Consider the following 21,023-nt stretch of genomic DNA (forward strand, 5'->3'; position numbering starts at 1 on the left):
ATTGAGGTCAGGGCTTTGTGATGGCCACTCCAATACCTTGACTTTATTGTCCTTAAGCCATTTTGCCACAACTTTGGAAGTATGCTTGGGGTCATTGTCCATTTGGAAGATCCATTTGCGACTAAGCTTGAACTTCCTGACTGATGTCTTGAGATGTTGCTTCAATATATCCACATAATTTTCCTTCCTCATGATGGCATCTATTTTGTGAAGTGCACCAGTCCCTCCTGCAGCAAGGCACCCCCACAGCATGATGCTGCCACCCCCGTGCTTCACGGTTGGGATGGTGTTCTTCGGCTTGCAAGCACCCCCCTTTTTCCTCCAAACATAACGATGGTCATTATGGCAAAACAGTTCTATTTCTGTTTCATCAGACCAGTGGACATTTCTCAAAAAAGTACGATCTTTGTCCCCATGTGCAGTTGCAAACCGTAGTCTGGCGTTTTTATGGCAGTTTTAGAGCAGTGGCTTCTTCCTTGCTGAGCGGCCTTTCAGGTTATGTCGATATCGGACTAGTTCTACTGTGGATATAGATACCTTTGTACCTGTTTTCTCCAGCATCTTCACAAGGTCCTTTGCTGTTGTTCTGGGATTGATTTGCAATTTTCGCACCAAAGTACGTTCATCTCTAGGAGACAGAACGCGTCTCCTTCCTGAGCGGTATTATGGCTGCGTGGTCCCATGGTGTTTATACTTGCATACTATTGTTTGTACAGATGAATGTGGTACCTTCAGGCGTTTGGAAATTGCTCCCAAGGATGAACCAGACTTGTGGAGGTCTACAATTTTTCTTCTGAGGTCTTGGTTGATTTCTTTTGATTTTCCCATGATGTCAAGCAAAGAGGCACTGAGTTTGAAGGTAGGCCTTGAAATACATCCAAAGGTACACCTCCAATTGACTCAAATGATGTCAATTAGCCTATCAGAAGCTTCTAAAGCCATAATCATTTTCTGGAATTTTCCAAGCTGTTTAAAGGCACAGTCAACTTAGTGTATGTAAACTTCTGACCCACTGGAATTGTGATACAGTGAATTATACGTGAAATAATCTGTCTGTAAACAATTGTTGGAAAAATTACTTGTGTCATGCACAAAGTACATGTCCTAACCGACTTGCCAAAACTATAGATTGTTAACAAGAAATGTGTGGAGTGGTTGAAAAACAAGTTTTAATGACTCAAACCTAAGTGTATGTAAACTTCCGACTTCAACTGTAGGTCCAAAAGTCTCCTTAACAGCTTCTACCCCCAAGCCATAAGACTGCTGAACAGTTAATCCAATGGCTACCCGGACTATTTGCATTGACCCCCCTTTTTTTTACGCTGCTGCTACTCGCTGTTTATTATCTATGCATAGTCACTTTACCTCTACATATTACCTCAATTACCTTGACTAACCTGTACCCCCGCACATTGACTCAGTACCGGTACCCCCTGTATATAGCCTTGTTATTGTTATTTTATTGTGTTAATATTTTTTTTAACTTGAGTTTATTTACTAAATATTTTCTTAACTCCTGTTTGTCTTAAAACTGTGTTGTTAGTTTTAAGGGCCCCTAAGTAAGCATTTCACGGTAAGGTCTACACCTGTTGTATTCGGCGCATGTGACAAATACTATTTTATTTTATTTTATTTGAGTCTGTTGTATGATTCCATGGAGTGGTTTTAGCAATATATGTATTTCGCCCCAATAAATATATACAGTGGATACTCAACACTTTTTGGTGATGTTCTCCTACAAGAAGTACAGTTGCCCTGTTCGGGCCTACACCACTTCGTGACACAGTATCACCGAAACAGAGACTGGTTAACTCCATAAAGCCTGAGCAAACATGGGGGATTACAAATATGTTACAAATAGGTTATATATGTCTTACAGATATGTTACAGTGAATTCATAACTGTGTCAGAGCTGTGTAGCTTTCACAGTTTCCTTGGGGGTCTCTTGTGGCTCATTGTCTCTGGTTAGGGCTGGGTTATCATACATCTCTTGACTCTTCTTCCTCTCCTTACCACCCTTGTCTTCATCCTCAGTCTTCTGGCAGCACTTAAAGCAGCAGCAGCAGCGGGTGCCACAGAAGGCCATGCCAGACATCACCACTTGATCCCAGGGGGCCATGGAGTGCAGGGGGCGGGGCAGGAAGTCCCAGTTCCGTAGCCCGCTGGGCAGGTACCGAGGACAACGCACCTGCATCAGGTTGACGATGATGATGAAGATGGCCAGTACAACGATGGGCACGGCCACCCCCACCAGGGCCTGCCAGCTGGCCAGAGAGAGCCCCAGGATGGTCAGGGGCATGAGGAAGAAGCAGAGCAGGAGGTAGATCACTGCGAACCAGCGATACTTGGCTGTGCGGTTCCCCAGGGCTCTGGCCAAGCGGATGGGGATCCGAGTGAATGGGATAGGGTACCACAGCAAGATCCCTGCTATGTTGAAGAAGAAATGGCACAGTGCAATCTGGAGAGGAGATGCAAACAGGGTGAGTGAAACTTAAAAAATACTGATGTATACAGAGAGAGAGTGGACAGAGAGCAATATGACACCGCCATACAAATAAATGATTACTACAACAAACCTGCAATGAGTTGGCCAGTGTTTCTCCGGGAGCAGCCATAGCAGCAAGAATAGCAGTGGTAGTTGTGCCGATATTAGAGCCCAATGTCAGGGGATAGGCTCTCTCAAGGCTAATAACACCAATACCTGTTAGAATTTAGAGAGAAGGAATAAGACATGGGGCAGAGAAAAATAATACATGCCGGGTTACATGATACTGAAAGAATACTTGAGTGTACCAGTAGGTTTGGATGCAATAGGAGACAGCTAAAGGTAAATGGATAGATAGACGCTAAACAAATAGGCCTAACTACTCACCAACAAGGGGCGTGATTGCAGAGGTGAAGACAGAGCTGCTCTGAACGATGAAGGTCATTCCTGCTCCGACCAGGATGGCGATGTAACCAGTGACCCAGCCGAAGGGGAAGGGGAAGTCTGAACAGACAAGACAGAGCAGGTTAAGCATTAGCTTGGAGACCATAACCGTAAGATCACTCTGACCCTATTATGACACCTTCAATATCAAAGTGAATTGTAGGATTACCTTCGGCATCAACATCAAACTGACCGTGAGAATCACAGGATAGTTGTACCTGAGCTTGGACTGTCATGTAACAGGACCAGAGTACCTGATGTGACCTTCAAGCTGCAGAGTGGCTTTACCTGTGTTATCAAACAGGACGCATGTTCTACTAGTGTTCTGAGTAGATTGGGAAGATAGCCAATGTCTTCTCACCTGTGTTGAGCACCTTCTTGATGACCACGGCCACCTGTCCCTTGAGCATGGAGTTGAGCAGCTTGACGATGAGGATGAGGCAGGTACAGAGGATGAGCAGGGACAGGGCCAGCAGGATGAGGCCCACAGCCAGGTCAGGCAGGTTAGCATAGGCAAAGATATGGTTGCCTGCATGGGAAGATCCCAAATGTTATTAAAGATATACCTGGGACAAAGGTGGGATAACACTGAAAGATTAGAGAGAAGGTCATTAGTTTAGTGAGATTAGTGATAAGGTAATTTTTCTGTCCTGACATGACTTCCACCGATTTGATGGAAAGGATAGGAAGAATGTTACTTCAATAGTCAACATGTTTTTTCCCCCATATCTTCTACACTAATCCCTGACATGTCTGGTGACCCAAAGTAAGGGGTTACATTACAACAGGATCTGATCCAAGCCAAAATGAGAGCGATGACCCTTTCCCTTGTTTTGATTGGCTGATTTTTAAATCCAAGCGTACAGGTATTCATTTTGATTGGCTGTGTCAGACTTGGGAGTGCTGGCCGTCGTTCGGCCTTGGGCCACTCAGGTGCTTCAGCTGGCCAGAATGAATGGGCCTTTTGAGTGGGTTGAGGGGGTGTGGGGAGGGTATTTGAGCAGGCAGAGGGGGGTGAGGGGAGGGTATTTGAGCAGGGAGAGGAGGTGAGGGGAGGGTTTTGGAGCAGGTAGAAGAGGTGAAGGGAGGGTATGTGATGAGTCACTTAATAGACTGAATGGAAGTCATTGTCCTTGTCTGGCTGAATGGAAGTCATTGTCCTTGTCTGGGGGGGGTTCACAGACGTTTGGCTGAGCATATCAGGTAATCCAAATTGCTCTGTATAGGCCTTTGTGGGATCATGGGCACAGTGATTGTGCTGTACTTACATCTCTCTAGATTGATCGTCTCAGTCACATTTATCTGGGTCCATGTCCTGTTGCCTTCCACCCAACAGGGGATGCCGGTCGTGCAGTTGGCAGCTGAGGGAACTGTTATATTTAAAAGAGTCTAAAAAAGAATAATAATAGTTTTTTAGCCAATACAGATAAAATGCACAGTTCATAATCATTGTAATCAAACCCTATGGAAACAATAACCTTATCCACTTTGACTAGTAAAGACAGGGCATTTTATTAAAGGTGCAATACAGCCGTTTTTATCTCAATATCAAATCATTTCTGGGTAACAGTTAAGTACCTTTCTGTGATTGTTTTCAATTATAATGGTCAAAAAGAAACAAAAATAGCAAAGAGCAATTTTTCAAGCTAGAGTTTTGCTAGGACTGTCTGGGAGTGGTCTGAGTGGGGAGTGGAAAACTGAAAACTAGCTGTTATTAGCAGAGAGGTCTATTAACTGATTTACCACCTGGTGATGTCACCAGGCAGGCAAAAACTTTATCCCACCAAAACAACAGGCTGACATTTCAGGCGGTCTTTTCAAACAGCTCTTACACTAAAAGGGCATTATAATAATTTTCACAATTTCACAGGATTATTCCAAACTCATAGTGTGAAAAAATATATATATATGTAAACACAGGAAAATCGCGTTTTTGACTCATGGTGTAGTTGCAATAAAGCACTGGTCCTTATAAGTAGAATAACTCTGGCCAAGCTAAAAGCTGTCAGACATTAACCCTGCGACAGAGGGCTTAAGAGATAGCACTCCCAGCTATACTACAGCGTTATCTTGTTTTTTACTGTCGGAAAACTCTTAATCCTCAATCATCACAAACTTGGTCAAAAATAACTCATTGTTTGACTATCTGATGAATAATTCCTGGTGTGACAGGGTTATTATGACAGGGTCTTACCGTGAATTTCTCTGTTTTGCACCAGATTTTGATCAGACTCTTGTTTCTGGCCGCTGGGTCACCCGTGGCAATGTCACTGATGACAGTTTTATCCAGCTAGAGGAAAAGAAAGGTTTCTGTTCAGTTGTATATAATTTTATTATAGCCTACTAAAGTTCTCTATCAACTCAAATGTAAAATTAAGCTGATATTTCAAATATGTTTCAGGGTTGTATATGTATCTTGTTAAATACATTCTAATACGTTTCACTTCTCATATTGTAGTTAATGCTTTATTAGGTGCATTAGTGACGCTCATGCGATAATAATATACGCCATTTAGAAGACACTTTTATCCAAAACGACTTACAATCATGCATATATTTTACGTATGGGTGGCCCCAGCGGGAATCGAACCCCCAATATTTGCTGTTGTAAGCTCCATGCTCTACAGATTGAGACACACAGGACCACCTACAGTGAGGGAAACAAGTATTTGATCCCCTGCTGATTTTGTACGTTTGCCCACTGGCAAAGAAATGATCAGTCTATAATTTTAATGGTAGGTTTATTTGAACAGTGAGAGACAGAATAACAACAAATAAATCCAGAAAAACGCATGTCAAAAATGTTATAAATTGATTTGCATTTTAATGAGGGAAATAAGTATTTGACCCCCTCTCAATCAGAAAGATTTCTGGCTCCCAGGTGTCTTTTATGCAGGTAACGAGCTGAGATTAGGAGCACACTCTTAAAGGGAGTGCTCCTAATCTCAGTTTGTTACCTGTATAAAAGACACCTGTCCACAGAAGCAATCAATCAATCAATCAATCAGATCAAAGAGCTCTCCAAGGATGTCAGGGACAAGATTGTAGACCTACAATGGGCTACAAGACCATCGCCAAGCAGCTTGGTGAGAAGGTGACAACAGTTGGTGCGATTATTCGCAAATGGAAGAAACACAAAATAACTGTCAATCTCCCTCGGCCTGGGGCTCCATGCAAGATCTCACCTCGTGGAATTGCAATGATAATGAGAACGGTGAGGAATCAGCCCAGAACTACACGGGAGGATCTTGTCAATGATCTTAAGGCAGCTGGGACCATAGTCACCAAGAAAACAATTGGTAACACACTACGCCGTGAAGGACTGAAATCCTGCAGCGCCCGCAAGGTCCCCCTGCTCAAGAAAGCACATATACAGGCCCGTCTGAAGTTTGCCAATGAACATCTGAATGATTCAGAGGAGAACTGGGTGAAAGTGTTGTGGTCAGATGAGACCAAAGTCGAGCTCTTTGGCATCAACTCAACTCGCCATGTTTGGAGGAGGAGGAATGCTGCCTATGACCCCAAGAACACCATCCCCACCGTCAAACATGGAGGTGGAAACATTATGCTTTGGGGGTGTTTTTCTGCTAAGGGGACAGGACAACTTCACCGGATCAAAGGGACGATGGACGGGGCCATGTACCGTCATCTTGGGTGAGATCCTCCTTCCCTCAGCCAGGGCATTGAAAATGGGTCGTGGCTGGGTATTCCAGCATGACAATGACCCAAAACACACGGCCAAGGCAACAAAGGAGTTGCTCAAGAAGAAGTACATTAAGGTCCTGGAGTGGCCTAGCCAGTCTCCAGACCTTAATCCCATAGAATATCTGTGGAGGGAGCTGAAGGTTCGAGTTGCCAAACGTCATCCTTGAAACCTTAATGACTTGGAGAAGATCTGCAAAGAGGAGTGGGACAAAATCCCTCCTGAGATGTGTGCAAACCTGGTGGCCAACTACAAGAAACGTCTGACCTCTGTGATTGCCAACAAGGGTTTTGCCACCAAGTACTAAGTCATGTTTTGCAGAGGGGTCAAATACTTATTTCCCTCATTAAAATGCAAATCAATTCATAAAATTTTTGACATGCGTTTTTCTGGATTTTTTTGTTGTTATTCTGTCTCTCACTGTTCAAATAAACCTGCCATTAAAATTATAGACTGATAAGTTCTTTGTCAGTGGGCAAACATACAAAATCAGCAGGGGATCAAATACTTTTTTCCCTCACTGTATGCTATAGCAATCTGTCAGTCGATGACACAGTCAATGACATGGCACGCAACCATTGGTTGATGCATGCAACGTCTGGGCAGGAGCATTATCTTTTCAGAAGTACTAACCTTTGCTTGCTCATAGTTGGTTGAAATCACATGATGCACACCATATGACATCATCCAGAATAACATTTTATATAGTGATTAATAAGATGTTTCACGATGGTGAAATCGCTGCTCCTACCGCTATGATGGTGCTGGTGAGGGGGTTAGTGATGACGTTGAGCAAGTCAGGGGCATTGTCACCCCCCTGGATGTTAAAGGAGTCGATGACGATCTTGGTGAGTTTATACAGGACACCAGTGGCCGCCTCCAGCGGCAGCAGGATCAGCACAGACAGCCAGTTAAAGAAGTCATGAACCGTGGCACCAGCAAACGCCCTGGAAGAAATAACACCAGGATCTACATCTCACTATTTATCCAGCATGATATCATTATCTCTCTTTTTTCTTCCCAAAAAAATCTGCTTGTTACCAAGCAACAAATTAGAATGCTTTTTTATAGTCCAAAATGGTGATGTAAACTTCTATCGATTGAGGCTGCTTAGAAAGTTATCCAGTCAGATGTACCTGCGGAACTCATTTCTGTCACCTGCCTGCATCATGGCCACGATGGTGTTGGTGACTGAGGTTCCAATGTTGGCTCCCATAATGACGGGCACTGCAGACTGGACCTCCAGCACTACAATGAAGATACAATCACTTTAGGTTTATATGAGACAATAATCACTTGGCTTTGATCATGTAGGTATGTACGCTACCAGTCAAAAGTTTGGACACACCTACTCATTCAAGGGTTTTTCTTTATTTTCACTATTTTCTACATTGTACAATATTAGTGAAGACATCAAAACTATGAAATAACACATATGGAATCATGTAGTAACCAAAAAAGTGTTAAACAAATCAAAATATATTTTATATTTGAGATTCTTCAAAGTAGCCACCCTTTGCCTTGATGACAGCTTTGCATACTCTTGGCATTTTCTCAACCAGCTTCATGAGGTAGTCACCTGGAATACATTTCAATTAACAGGTGTGTCTTGTTGAAAGTTAATTTGTGGAATTTCTTTCCTTCTTAATGCATTTGAGCCAATCAGTTGTGTTATGACAAGGTAGGGGCGGTATACAGAAGATTTGGTAAAAGACCAAGTCCATATTATGGCAAGTACAGCGCAAAGAGAAACGACAGTCCATCATTACTTTAAGACATGAAGATCAGTCAATATGGAACATTTCAAGAACTTTGGAAGTTTCTTCAAGTGCAGTCGCAAAAACCATCAAGCACTATGATGAAACTGGCTCTCATGAGGACCGCCACAGGAATGGAAGACCCAGAGTTACCTCTGCTGCAGAGGATAAGTTAATTAGACTTACCAGCCTCATAAATTGCAGCCCAAATAAATGCTTCACAGAGTTCAAGTAACAGACACATCTCAAAATCAACTGTTCAGAGGAGACTGTGTGAATGAGGCCTTCATGGTCGAATTGCTGCAAAGAAACCACTACTAAAGGACACCAATAAGAAGAAGAGACTTGCTTGGGCCAAGAAACACGAGCAATGGACATTAGACTGGTGGAAATCTGTCCTTTGGTATGGAGTCCAAATTGGAGATTTTTGGTTCCAACCGCCGTGTCTTTGTGAGACGCGGTGTTGGTGAACGGATTATCTTCGCATGTGTATTTCCCAACATAAAGCATGGAGGAGGAGGTGTTATGGTGTGGGGGTGCTTTGTTGGTGACACTGTCTGTGATTTATTTAGAATTCCACTTAACCAGCATGGCTACCACAGCATTCTGCAGCGATACGCCATCCCATCTGGTTTGGGCTTAGTGGGACTATCATTTGTTTTTCAACAGGACAATGACCCAACACACCTCCAGGCTGTGTAAGGGCTATTTGACCAAGAAGGAGAGTGATGGAATGCTGCATCAGATGACCTGGCCTCCACAATCCCCGGACCTCAACCCAATTGAGATGGTTTGGGATGAGTCGGACTGCAGAGTGAAGGAAAAGCAGCCAACAAGTGCTCAGCATATGTGGGAACTCCTTCAAGACTGTTGGAAAAGCATTCCAGGTGAAGCTGGTTGAGAGAATGCCGAGAGTGTGCAAAGATGTCATCAAGGCAAAGGGTGGCTATTTGAAGAATCTCAAATATAAAATATATTTTGATTTGTTTAACACTTTTTTGTTTACTACATGATTCCATATGTGTTATTTCATAGTTTTGATGTCTTCACTATTATTCTACAATGTAGAAAATTGTAAAGATAAAGAAATACCCTTGAATGAGTAGGTGTGTCCAAACTTTTGACTGGTACTGTATATAGATGTGTATGTATGAGTGTGTGCAAATGTGTTTGTTTACATTTTAGTCATTTAGCCGACGCTTTTATCCAGAGCAACTTACAGGAGCAATTAGAGTTAAGTGCCTTGCTCAAGGGCACAGGTAGATTTTTCACCTAGTCGGCTCGGGGATTCAAACCAGCAGACTTTTGGTTACTGGCCCAATGCTCTTAACTGCTAGGCTATCTGTTTGTGTGTGTATGTGTCCCATGTGTACTTGTATGTGTGTGTATACTCACATCCAGAAGACACCATGCTGACCACAATAGAGGAGGATGTGCTGGAGCTCTGGACTAACACTGTGACCAGCACTCCAATCACCAGGCCAGCCACAGGGTTGGACAGCACCGCATTGTCCTGGAAGATGTCCCCGGCTGCCTTACCTACGGATACACAGTGACACACAGCCAAATTCACCATGAAAACGTCCCATAAGTGCTTTGATATCCATAAACCGTCTATTTTATGATATTCATAAACAGAATGAGAGGATAGAAAATATTGTGTAATGTCATCAACATGAAAGTATGAGAGTATCATCAAATGAGCAGAGCTAAAACATAAGTAGGGACAATAGGTCCCTTATCAGGACCTGGTTGACAATAAACATAACTTTTTATTACTTTAACCTCTTAAGGATCGGACCCTTTGTTTCAATTTTTGCCTAAAATGACATACCCAAATCTAACTGCCTGTAGCTCAGGACCTGAAGCAAGGATGTGCATATTCTTGATACCATTTGAAAGGAAACAGTTTGAAATTTGTGGAAATGTGAAATTAATGTAGGAGAATATAACACATTAGATCTGATAAAAGATAATACAAACAAAAAAACATGCATTTTCTATTTTTTTGAAATGCAAGAGTAAGGCCACAATATAATATTGCAGTTTAGGCACAATTTAGATTTTGGCCACTAGATGGTAGCAGTGTGTGTGCAAAGTTTCAGATTGAGCCAGTGAAGCATTGCAATACTGGACTCTTTTGTATCAAGTCTGTCCAAATGTGCCGAATTGGTCAATTGATACATTTTCAAGTACATAACTAAAGAGAACACACAAAAATGAAATGGTAATACAAAATGTCAGTTTACACACTCCCAGGAATGTCATACATGATGGATTATTAGCTTATACACTAACTTTCACACATCTAGATGGCCGGGCGTGGTGGGTGTGGCGCCAGAGACAGCAGGGGTTCAAACTGTAGAACCCAGTTCCTACATTTGAATATAAAATTGATTTTATCAAACGAAACTATGATACATTTTATCTCTGGGACCCTTAGGATGACAAGTCAGAGCAAGTTTACTGAATGTAAGTACATTATTTACCTTCAGAGGTGAACGTATCAAACCAGTTGCCTTGATACGTTTTTTGTTGTTGTGCACTCTCCTCAACAATAGCATGGTATTTTGTCACTGTAATAGCTACTGTAAATTGGCCAGTGCAGTTAGATTAACAATAATTTAAGCTTTCTGCCCATATAAAACATGTCTATGTCCTGGAAAGTTTGCTGTTACTTACAACAGTCATGCTAATCACATTAGCGCACGTTAGCACAACCGTCCCGTATTCGGGACACCGATCCCATAGACGTTAATTTGATTGTGACTGTATATTATATGATTGGGTTGAATTATGTGCATCAACAAAGATTCAGTATAAAACCATAACATTCATTTTGTCAACTCTGACAGAGAGAGAGAGCGGGTTTAAAGTTACCTCCAACTAGCTGGAAAGCAGAGCTCAGGACGTCCAGAGAGCAGACGAACATGTAGAGAAGTCCAACTAGCAGAATAAACTTGACGATGGAAGTCAGAACCCGCATAACCTTCCCTTTGGCATCCAACTCTGTTTCCAAAGAGAGACTGGATTTTTGTTGGTGTAGTCACACAGGTTCTCACTTCAACAGCCTTGATTTTCATCACAGTGAAGGGTGAAGAAGGTGAGCTAGGCTGTGTCCGAAATGGCACCCTATTCCCTACATAGTGCACAACTTTTGACAAGCGCCCATAGGTCAAAAGTCGTGCACTTTGTTGGGAATAAGGTGCAATTTCGGACACAATTTCAGACGCAACCATTCTCTATCTCACCTGACCACTTGAGTCCAGTGTCCTGCAGTTCAGGGAGGTTCCAGGGGTCATCCTCATCTGGGTCCTTGTCCACCAGGTCCATGGTAGAGTATGCCGGCAGGATGACTGAGTCTTTAGGTGCCTTACCAGCATCATCTGTGGGATTAGGACAATTGTGAGTGGAGGTTGCCTCTGTGTGTGGTGCTGCTGCCTGGTGGTGAGGTATGGATTTCATAGATAGTAAAGCGTAGCCTACTGTACATACCAAGAGTGGGAGATGGAGTATCTCTGAATTCTGGATGAAGAGGCATTGCCCTACAGGAAAAAATAACTTACATTACTTTGCGGTAAACCATGAAGAACATGTAGCAAACTTCAAGGTATATTGGAGTAAGGCTAAACAGTTTAGACTTTAATAAATCAATTTGGAAAGAAAGACATTTAAATGTGAAAAGCCAGTACCTGTTCACTTTTTAAGTATTTTTTTTCTCTCAGAGGAAACAAATACACAGTCCTTTTATATTGTGACACCTCTATTTGATAGTTCCTGATTTCTTATTTATTTTTGCGCATAACCAAGAAATCTTATGCCTGTCACAAGATGTTACAAAATATGACAATTTCTGCTTTAAATTATGGAAACTTATTCCACGGGAATAACTCATGGTGATGTTGCTTTTTCACATCCACATTGATAAAAGTCCACAGAGAAATACAAATATGACTGTATGCTAGGGACCTACTATCCTCAAGAAAACCATACGAAAAGTTGAATCAGTAAAGCTCTCTAAGCTAATTTTCCAAGGATCAAAATGAGTTATCTCAAACAACAATAGGGTACAACAGAGGCATGCTATGCCTATTACTAGGCTAAAACTAATACAATTAATGCCTATTAATCTAATAATAACAATAATAGTTATATCCTCATTATCTTTGCAACATTTGACCCCCAAAAAAATGCAAGGTAAAAACAGCAGAAAATAGCACTCCTGAGAACAAGCTCGACCAGTCATTGGCCCCAAACTGTGTGTAGCTGCGTGCCAACAACAACAACAATAATAATAATAATTTCGAGGTTATAAGCGCATACAGCTATAGGTAACAATTCCTAACATATCTTTGTTTGGTTTGTTGTGGTTTTATTTTGTTGTGATATTACCTAAATGAGTCTTGTTTCTAATGTGTAGTGTATTGCAGTATGAAGGGTGGTAATACGCACCTGCAGTGGAGGCTTTTGCAGGAGTCCTTCACCTGAGCTACCTCGATACCGCGTACTGCTTATAAAGCGCTGGGGAGGGAAAACCCGCTGGACCCTGACTGTTCAAAGTCCGTGGCAAAAGGGGCGCTCTGACAGTGAGTGAGTGACCTTACCTGAGCATCCACAGTGAATGTAGGCCAGGCAACATCAAATGATTAGTGTATGATGGAATATTACTACTCTGCCATGGGTTTTTACAACTTTGTTGACACTAGGTAAAATGTAGGCTAATGCCTGTCATAAACTTATTTTTTTTTTGCGGGATGATAGTAGCAGACAATGTCGGAATAGGCCGGAAAGAAAAGCTGCAAATTAACTAGGCCTAACCAAATAACCTTGATGATTTCAACATGGATTTACTGTATAGCCACATCTTCAAACATCTAAAGGCCGGTCTGTGAATATTTATCACACTTTGATTGAGAACAGGGTATTCAAATAACGAAAATTATAGCAGTTTTCACTAATATGCCTTCCAAATTAATTAAGACTTTATACAGGTTTAGGCCATCTAGAATATCTGTCACGCCCTGGCTCTGGGACTCTTATATGTTGAGCCAGGGTGTGTAGATTCTATGTGTTTGTGTTCTGTGTTTAGGATCTAGTTCATGTGTATCTATGTTGGCCGGGGTGGTTCTCAATCAGAGGCAACGAGAATCAGCTGTTGCTTGTTGTCTCTGATTGGGAACCATACTTAGGCAGCCTGTTTGGCACAGTGTATTGTGGGATCTTGTTCCGTGTTTGTTACCAAGGACTTCATGTATCGTTTTGTTGTTTTTGTTCGTGTGGTGAATAAAATAAAGTATGTTCGCATTCCACGCTGCGCATTGGTCTACTCCTTTTGACGATCGTGACAATATCGCTAACCCTTTTCCTAACCTTAACCTAATTATCCTGACCTGCTACGTTAACTCTCTTAACCTGCTGCGTAAATTCTCAGAACCTGCTACGAAAAAGTCCCTTTCGTTTTGAGCTGTATCAAAGTGGTGTGTTTTTAGGTTGTCCTGGCCGGGTAAGTTTGCATTTGTGTGTAATGCTCTCTGGTGGTGGCTTTTGGTAGCCTTTGTGGGTTAAGCCAAATTCTACAGAACAACAACAACAGTATAATGGGTTGTGGGTAAAGGTATTTATAAGATCTATATAGGCCTACTAAATTTAGTCTCTCTCTCTCTCTCACCCATACACACTCCTATCAATCTACTGTATCTTTATGATACAGATAACACAGCATATCAGGTTTGAAAGTACTTTAAGTTTTCCCACATGTTGTACAGCAATAACAAACCAAGCAACCAGCCAATAAACAAACAAACATGGACTCTACAAGGTGTCGAAAAAGCATTCCACAGGGATGCTGGCCCATGTTGACTCCAATGCTTGTGTCAAGTTGGCTGGATGTTCTTTGGATGGTGGACCATTTTTGATACACACAGGAAACTGTTGAGCGTGAAAACCCAGCAGTGTTGCAGTTCTTGACAACTCAAACCAGTGCGCCTGGCACCTACTACCATACCCCTTTCAAAGACACTTAAAACTTGCCCATTCACCCTCTGAATGGCACACACACAATCCATGTCTCAAGGCTTAAACATCCTTCTTTAAATCGGTCTACTCCCCTTCATCTACACTGATTGAATTGGATTTAACTGGTGACATCAAAAAGGGATCATAGCTTTCCCCTGGATTCACCTGGTCAGTCTATGTAATGGAAAGACCAGGTGTTCCTAATGTTTTGAACACTCAGTATATATCAGATCAACATTCAGTTTTGGTTGAATTCATATAAATCAACCCCTGAAACCATTGGGTGACAGGGTCACTTGCGTCAATAGCTGATTTTTGGTTAAAACACTTGAGTATTACAGCATGTTGCAGAGGTATAATTTATTTAGAATCAGGTTTAGGACCTTGTTTGTGCCATCATAAATCCAAGTGTACTTCAGTTCAAGCCTACATGCCACACAAATAATTGGTGACTGATTTGTGATGAATAACGATTGAAGTTTATAACCACGCAACCAACCAACTCCCATTCAATGGAAAATGCTTGATCAAGAATATTCCCTTTACAGTTTTGCGCTTACATGTTTTTCTACTATATATATATATATATATATATATATATATATATATATATGCATATTTGATATAGTATTAAATAGTAAAGAGATGGTATTAATAACTATTTTGACTTCTCTAATAACAAATAGCCAACTGTGTTATTTGCAAAACACAACTCATCTGCTGAGGCTCTTGCTGATGCTCTTGACCAAAAGATACATAACGGCGGAGTGGCGGAGTGGTGCCAGGAAAATAACCTCTACCTCAACAAAACGAAGGAGCTGAGCAGGAGAGAGAGTCAAAACCTGACATTGTCCCTTCACACAGACAGTGTGGTGAAGAAAGCGCAACAGCGCCTCTTCAACCTCAGGAGGCTGAAGAAATTCAGCTTGCCCCCTAAGACCTTCACAAACTTCTACAGATGCACCATTGAGAGCATCCTGTCGGGCTGCATCACCGCCTGGTGCGGTCAGCCCAACGCATCACCGGGGGCACACTGCCTGCCCTCCAGGACATACAGCACCCGGTGTCATAGGAAGGCCAAGAAGATCATCAAAGAACTCAGCCACCCGAGCCACGGCCTGTTCACCCGCTACCATCTAGAAGGAGGAGACAGTATAGGTGCATCAAAGCTGGGAACGAAGACTGATGAACAGCTTCTATCTCCAGACCATCAGACTGTTAAATAGTAACCACTAGCCGGCCTCCTCCCAGTACCCTGCCCTGAACCTTAGCCACTGTTACTAGCCAGCTACCACCCTGTACACTACACCTTAGAGACTGCTTTGCCCAATGTACCACTTTAATAATGTTTACATCAGTGGAGGCTGCTGAGGGGAGGCTGTGTGCTTAGGGTCGGTGTCCTGTTGGAAGGTGAACCTTTGCTCGAGTCTGAGGTCCTGAGCGCTCTGGAGCAGGTTTTCATCAAGGATCTCTCTGTACTTTGCTCTATTCATATTTCCCTCAAACCTGACTGGTCTCCCAGTCCCTGCCACTGAAAAACTTCCCCACAGCATGATGCTGCCACCACCATCCTTCACCGTAGGAATGGTGCCAGGTTTCCTTCAGACGTGACGCTTGGCATTCAGGCCAAAGAGTTCAATCTTGGTTTCATCAGACCAGATAATCTTGTTTCTCATGATCTGAAAGTCCTTTAGGTGCCTTTTGGCAAACTCCAAGCGGGCTGTCATGTGCCTTTTACTGAGGAGTGGCTTCCGTCTGGCCACTTTACCATGAAGGCCTGATTGGTGGAGTGCTGCAGAGATGGTTCTCCTTCTGGAAGGTTCTCCCATCTCCACAGAGGAACTCTGGAGCTCTGTCAGAGTGACCATCGGGTTCTTGGTCACCTCCTGACCAAGGCCCTTCTCCCCCGATTGCTCAGTTTGGCCGGGCGGCCAGCTCTAGGAAGAGTCTTGGTGGTTCCAAACTTTTCCAATTTAAGAATGGAGGCCACTGTGTTCTTGGGGACCTTCATTGCTGCAGAAATGTTTTGATACCCTTCTTCAGATCTGTGCCTCGAGACAATCCTGTCTCTGAACACTACGGACAATTCCTTCTACCTCATGGCTTGGTTTTTGCTCTGACATGCACTGTCAAGTGTGGGACCTTCTATAGACAGGTGTGTGCCTTTCCAAATCATGTCCAATCAATTGAATTTACCACAGGTGGACTCCAATCAAGTTGTAGAAACATCAAGGATGACAAATGGAAACAGGATGCACCTGAGCTCAATTTCGAGTCTCATAGCAAAGGGTCTGAATACCTAGAGTGGGGAAAAAAAGTATTTAGTCAGCCACCAATTGTGCAAGTTCTCCCACTTAAAAAGATGAGAGAGGCCTGTAATTTTCATCATAGGTACACGTCAACTATGACAGACAAATTGAGAAAAGAAAATCCAGAAAATCACATTGTAGGATTTTTAATGAATTTATTTGCAAATTATGGTGGAAAATAAGTATTTGGTCACCTACAAACAAGCAAGATTTCTGGATCTCACAGACCTGTAACTTCTTCTTTAAGAGGCTCCTCTGTCCTCCACTCGTTACCTGTATTAATGGCACCTGTTTGAACTTGTTTTCAGTATAAAAGACACCTGTCCACAACCTCAAACAGTCACACTCCAAACTCCACTATGGCCAAGACCAAAGAGCTGTCAAATGACACCAGAAACAAAATTGTAGACCTGCACCAGGCTGGGAAGACTGACTCTGCAATAGGTAAGCAGCTTGGTTTGAAGAAATCAACTGTGGGAGCAATTATTAGGAAATGGAAGACATTCAAGACCACTGATAATCTCCCTCGATCTGGGGCTCCACGCAAGATCTCACCCCGTGGGGTCAAAATGATCACAAGAACGGTGAGCAAAAATCCCAGAACCACACGGGGGGACCTAGTGAATGACCTGCAGAGAGCTGGGACCAAAGTAACAAAGCCTAACATCAGTAACACACTACGCCGCCAGGGACTCAAATCCTGCAGTGCTAGACGTGTCCCCCTGCTTAAGCCAGTACATGTCCAGGCCCGTCTGAAGTTTGCTAGAGTGCATCCAGAAGAGGATTGGGAGAATGTCATATGGTCAGATGAAACCAAAATATAACTTTTTGGTAAAAACTCAACTCGTCGTGTTTGGAGGACAAAGAATGCTGAGTTGCATCCAAAGAACACCATACCTACTGTGAAGCATGGGAGTGAAAACATCATACTTTGGGGCTGTTTTTCTGCAAAGGGACCAGGACGACTGATCCGTGTAAAGGAAAGAATGAATGGGGCCATGTATCGTGAGATTTTGATTGAAAACCTCCTTCCATCAGCAAGGGCATTGAAGATGAAACGTGGCTGGGTCTTTCAGCATGACAATGATCCCAAACACACCGCCCGGGCAACGAAGGAGTGGCTTCGTAAGAAGCATTTCAAGGTCCTGGAGTCTCCAGATCTCAACCCCATAGAAAATCTTTGGAGGGAGTTGAAAGTCCGTGTTGCCCAGCGACAGCCCCAAAACATCACTGCTCTAGAGGAGATCTGCATGGAGGAATGGGCCAAAATACCAGCAGCAGTGTGTGAAAACCTTGTGAAGACTTACAGAAAACGTTTGACCTGTGTTATTGCCAACAAAGGGTATATAACAAAGTATTGAGAAACTTTTGTTATTGACCAAATACTTATTTTCCACCATAATTTGCAAATAAATTCATAAAAAATCCTACAATGTGATTTTCTGGATTTTTTTTCCTCATTTTGTCTGTCATAGTTGACGTGTACCTATGATGAAAATTACAGGCCTCTCTCATCTTTTTAAGTGGGAGAACTTGCACAATTGGTGGCTGACTAAATACTTTTTTTCCCCACTGTATGTAAATAAGGTATGTTTGCGAACATTTCTAAAAACCTGTTTTCGCTTGGTCATTATGAGGTATTATGTGTAGATTGATGAGGAAAAACAAATAATTAATCAATTTTAGAATAAGGCTGTAACTTAACAAAATGTGGGGAAAGGGTCTGAATAATTTCCGAATGCGCCGTGTAGCTACAGTATATACTGTATATATATTTATATATATAATCCGGACTCTGACATTGCTCGTTCTGATATTTCTAAATTTCTTTCTTTTTACTTTTTGAATTATGTGCGTAGTGTATTGTATTGCTAGATATTATTACGGCACTGTTGGAGCTTGAAACACAAGCATTTTGCTGCACCAGCGATCACATCTGCAATCTAAACAATACACTTTGATTTGATGTAGGCCTCCATGTGTGCCCTGGCTTCAAAAGTAACTTCAACATTTAATGCTTGGCCATATCAGTAACTGCAACATTTACCTCTACATCTTTTATTTTTTGACAGGGATCATATACAACAAACATTGCATTAAATTTGTCTCATCTGCAGTCCCATGACATCAAACAGTGGCTATGACAGTAACTAATGTTGACATCATGATGGCATAGAGAGATGCCCATTGTGTCAGGGTTGAGTGTAGAGGGAACGTGGAATCACACGCAGGACACAGAGATTCAAAAACCAGATGTCTTTAGTGAAGTCCGACAGTACAAGCCAACACGGCAACAGGCCACAGGCGAAACATACGCACACTGGAATGTCCAAAGTAAATGCGCACAACGTGCAGGACTCTCTTACAGAAACGAAATACAGAGAGCACAGAACAGCGGACCAACAACAACACGTGACATCGAAAAATTACACACAACACCTGACCAAACACAAGAGAACTAAATAGGGTGCCTAATGAACACTTAACAATGAACAGGTGTAACAAACAGACAAAACCAATCTAACATGAAACATCGAAACGGTGGCAGCTAGTACTCCGGAGAAGACCACCGCCGAAGCCTGCCCGAACAAGGAGAAGGAGCCGCCTCGGCCGAAACCGTGACAGTACCCCCCCCTTGACGCGCGGCTCCAGCCGTGCGCCGGCCTCGGGGACGACCAGGAGGACGCGGAGCAGGGCGCGTAGGATGACCACGATGGAACTCGGTCAGAAGAGACGGGTCTAGGATGTCCCTCCTCGGCACCCAGCACCGCTCCTCCGGGCCGTACCCCTCCCACTCCACGAGATATTGGAGACCCCCCATCCGGCGTCTCGAATCTAGGATGGTCCGAACAATGTGCGCGGAGCCCCCTCGATGTCCAACGGGGCGGAGGGAGTCTCTTCTATCTCAAAGTCCTGGAGTGGACCAGCTACCACCGGCCTGAGGAGAGACACATGGAACGAGGGGTTAATATTTTTGTAATCAATGGGCAGTTGTAACCTGTAACACACCTCGTTCAATCTCCTCAGGACTTTAAAAGGCCCCACAAACCGCCGACCCAGCTTCCGGCAGGGCAGGCGGAGGGGCAGGTTTCTGGTTGAGAGCCAGACTCTATCTCCAGGTGCGTACACTGGCCCCTCACTGCGGTGGAGGTCGGCGCTCGTCTTCTGTCGACGGATGGCTCGCTGCAGATGGACGTGTGCAGCGTTCCACGTCTCCTCCGAGCGCCGCACCCACTCATCCACCGCAGGGGCCTCAATCTGGCTCTCATGCCACGGTGCCAGAACCGGCTGGTACCCTAACACACACTGGAAAGGGGTTAGTTTAGTGGAGGAGTGGCGGAGAGAGTTCTTTGCCATCTCGGCCCAGGGCACATATCTCGCCCACTCCTCCGGCCGGCCCTGGCAATATGACCTCAGAAACCTACCCACATCCTGGTTGACACGTTCGACCTGCCCATTACTCTCCGGGTGGTAACCCGAGGTAAGGCTCACCGAAACCCCCAACCGTTCCATAAACGCTCTCCAGACTCTGGAGGTAAACTGGGGGGCCTCGATCAGACACTATATCCTCGGGTACCCCGTAATGCCGGAAGACGTGAGTAAATAGAGCCTCAGCGGTCTGTAGGGCAGTAGGAAGACCCGGCATGGGAAGGAGACGACAGGCCTTCGAGAACCGATCCACAACGACCAGGATGGTGGTATTCCCCTGTGAGGAGGGAAGGTCGGTAACAAAATCCACCGAGAGGTGAGACCAGGGTCGTTGTGGAACGGGCAGGGGTTGTAACTTACCCCTGGGCAAGTGTCTGGGCGCCTTACACTGGGCACACACTGAGCAGGAGGAGACATAAATCCTCACATCCCTGGCTAACGTTGGCCACCAGTACTTTATACTAAGGCAGTGCACCGTCCGGCCAATACCTGGATGCCCAGAGGAGGGTGACGTGTGAGCCCAATAAATAAGCCGATCCCCGGACCTCGAGCGGGACGTACGTCCGACCCACCGGACACTGTGGAGGGCTAGGGGTCGGTGCGTAATGCCCGCTCGATCTCCGCATCGACCTCCCATACCACCGGTGCAACCAGACAAGACTTAGGTAGTATGGGAGTGGGCTCCACGCACCTCTCCTCCGTGTCATACCGCCGAGACAGGGCATCTGCCTTCCCGTTCTGGGACCCAGGGATGTAAGTGATCTTAAACACGAACCGGGCTAGAAACATAGTCCACCGAGCCTGGCGAGGATTCAGTCTCCTAGCTGCCCGAATGTATTCCAGGTTACGGTGGTCAGTCAGAATGAGAAAAGGGTGTTGAG

At 43.8% G+C, this 21,023-nt stretch overlaps 1 protein-coding gene across 1 annotated transcript; it reads right to left on the minus strand.

Annotated features, from left to right (window-relative positions):
- Positions 1-1,614: 1,614 nt before the first annotated feature.
- LOC121532673 (sodium-dependent phosphate transport protein 2B-like) lies at positions 1,615-12,872 on the minus strand. Its single transcript, XM_041838455.1, has 13 exons — positions 12,842-12,872; positions 11,885-11,934; positions 11,641-11,775; positions 11,270-11,398; positions 9,785-9,928; positions 7,769-7,880; positions 7,384-7,579; positions 5,124-5,219; positions 4,198-4,318; positions 3,291-3,458; positions 2,873-2,989; positions 2,577-2,701; positions 1,615-2,458 (listed from the first exon to the last, which is right to left on the minus strand). Exons 2-13 carry the CDS (start codon positions 11,928-11,930, stop codon positions 1,907-1,909), a joined length of 1,941 nt encoding a protein of 646 aa, XP_041694389.1. The 5' UTR covers positions 11,931-11,934; positions 12,842-12,872; the 3' UTR covers positions 1,615-1,906.
- Between the last annotated feature and the right edge of the window lie 8,151 nt (positions 12,873-21,023).

Source organism: Coregonus clupeaformis, chromosome 20, assembly GCF_020615455.1.
Source record: "Coregonus clupeaformis isolate EN_2021a chromosome 20, ASM2061545v1, whole genome shotgun sequence".
Taxonomy (NCBI): Eukaryota; Metazoa; Chordata; class Actinopteri; order Salmoniformes; family Salmonidae; genus Coregonus; species Coregonus clupeaformis.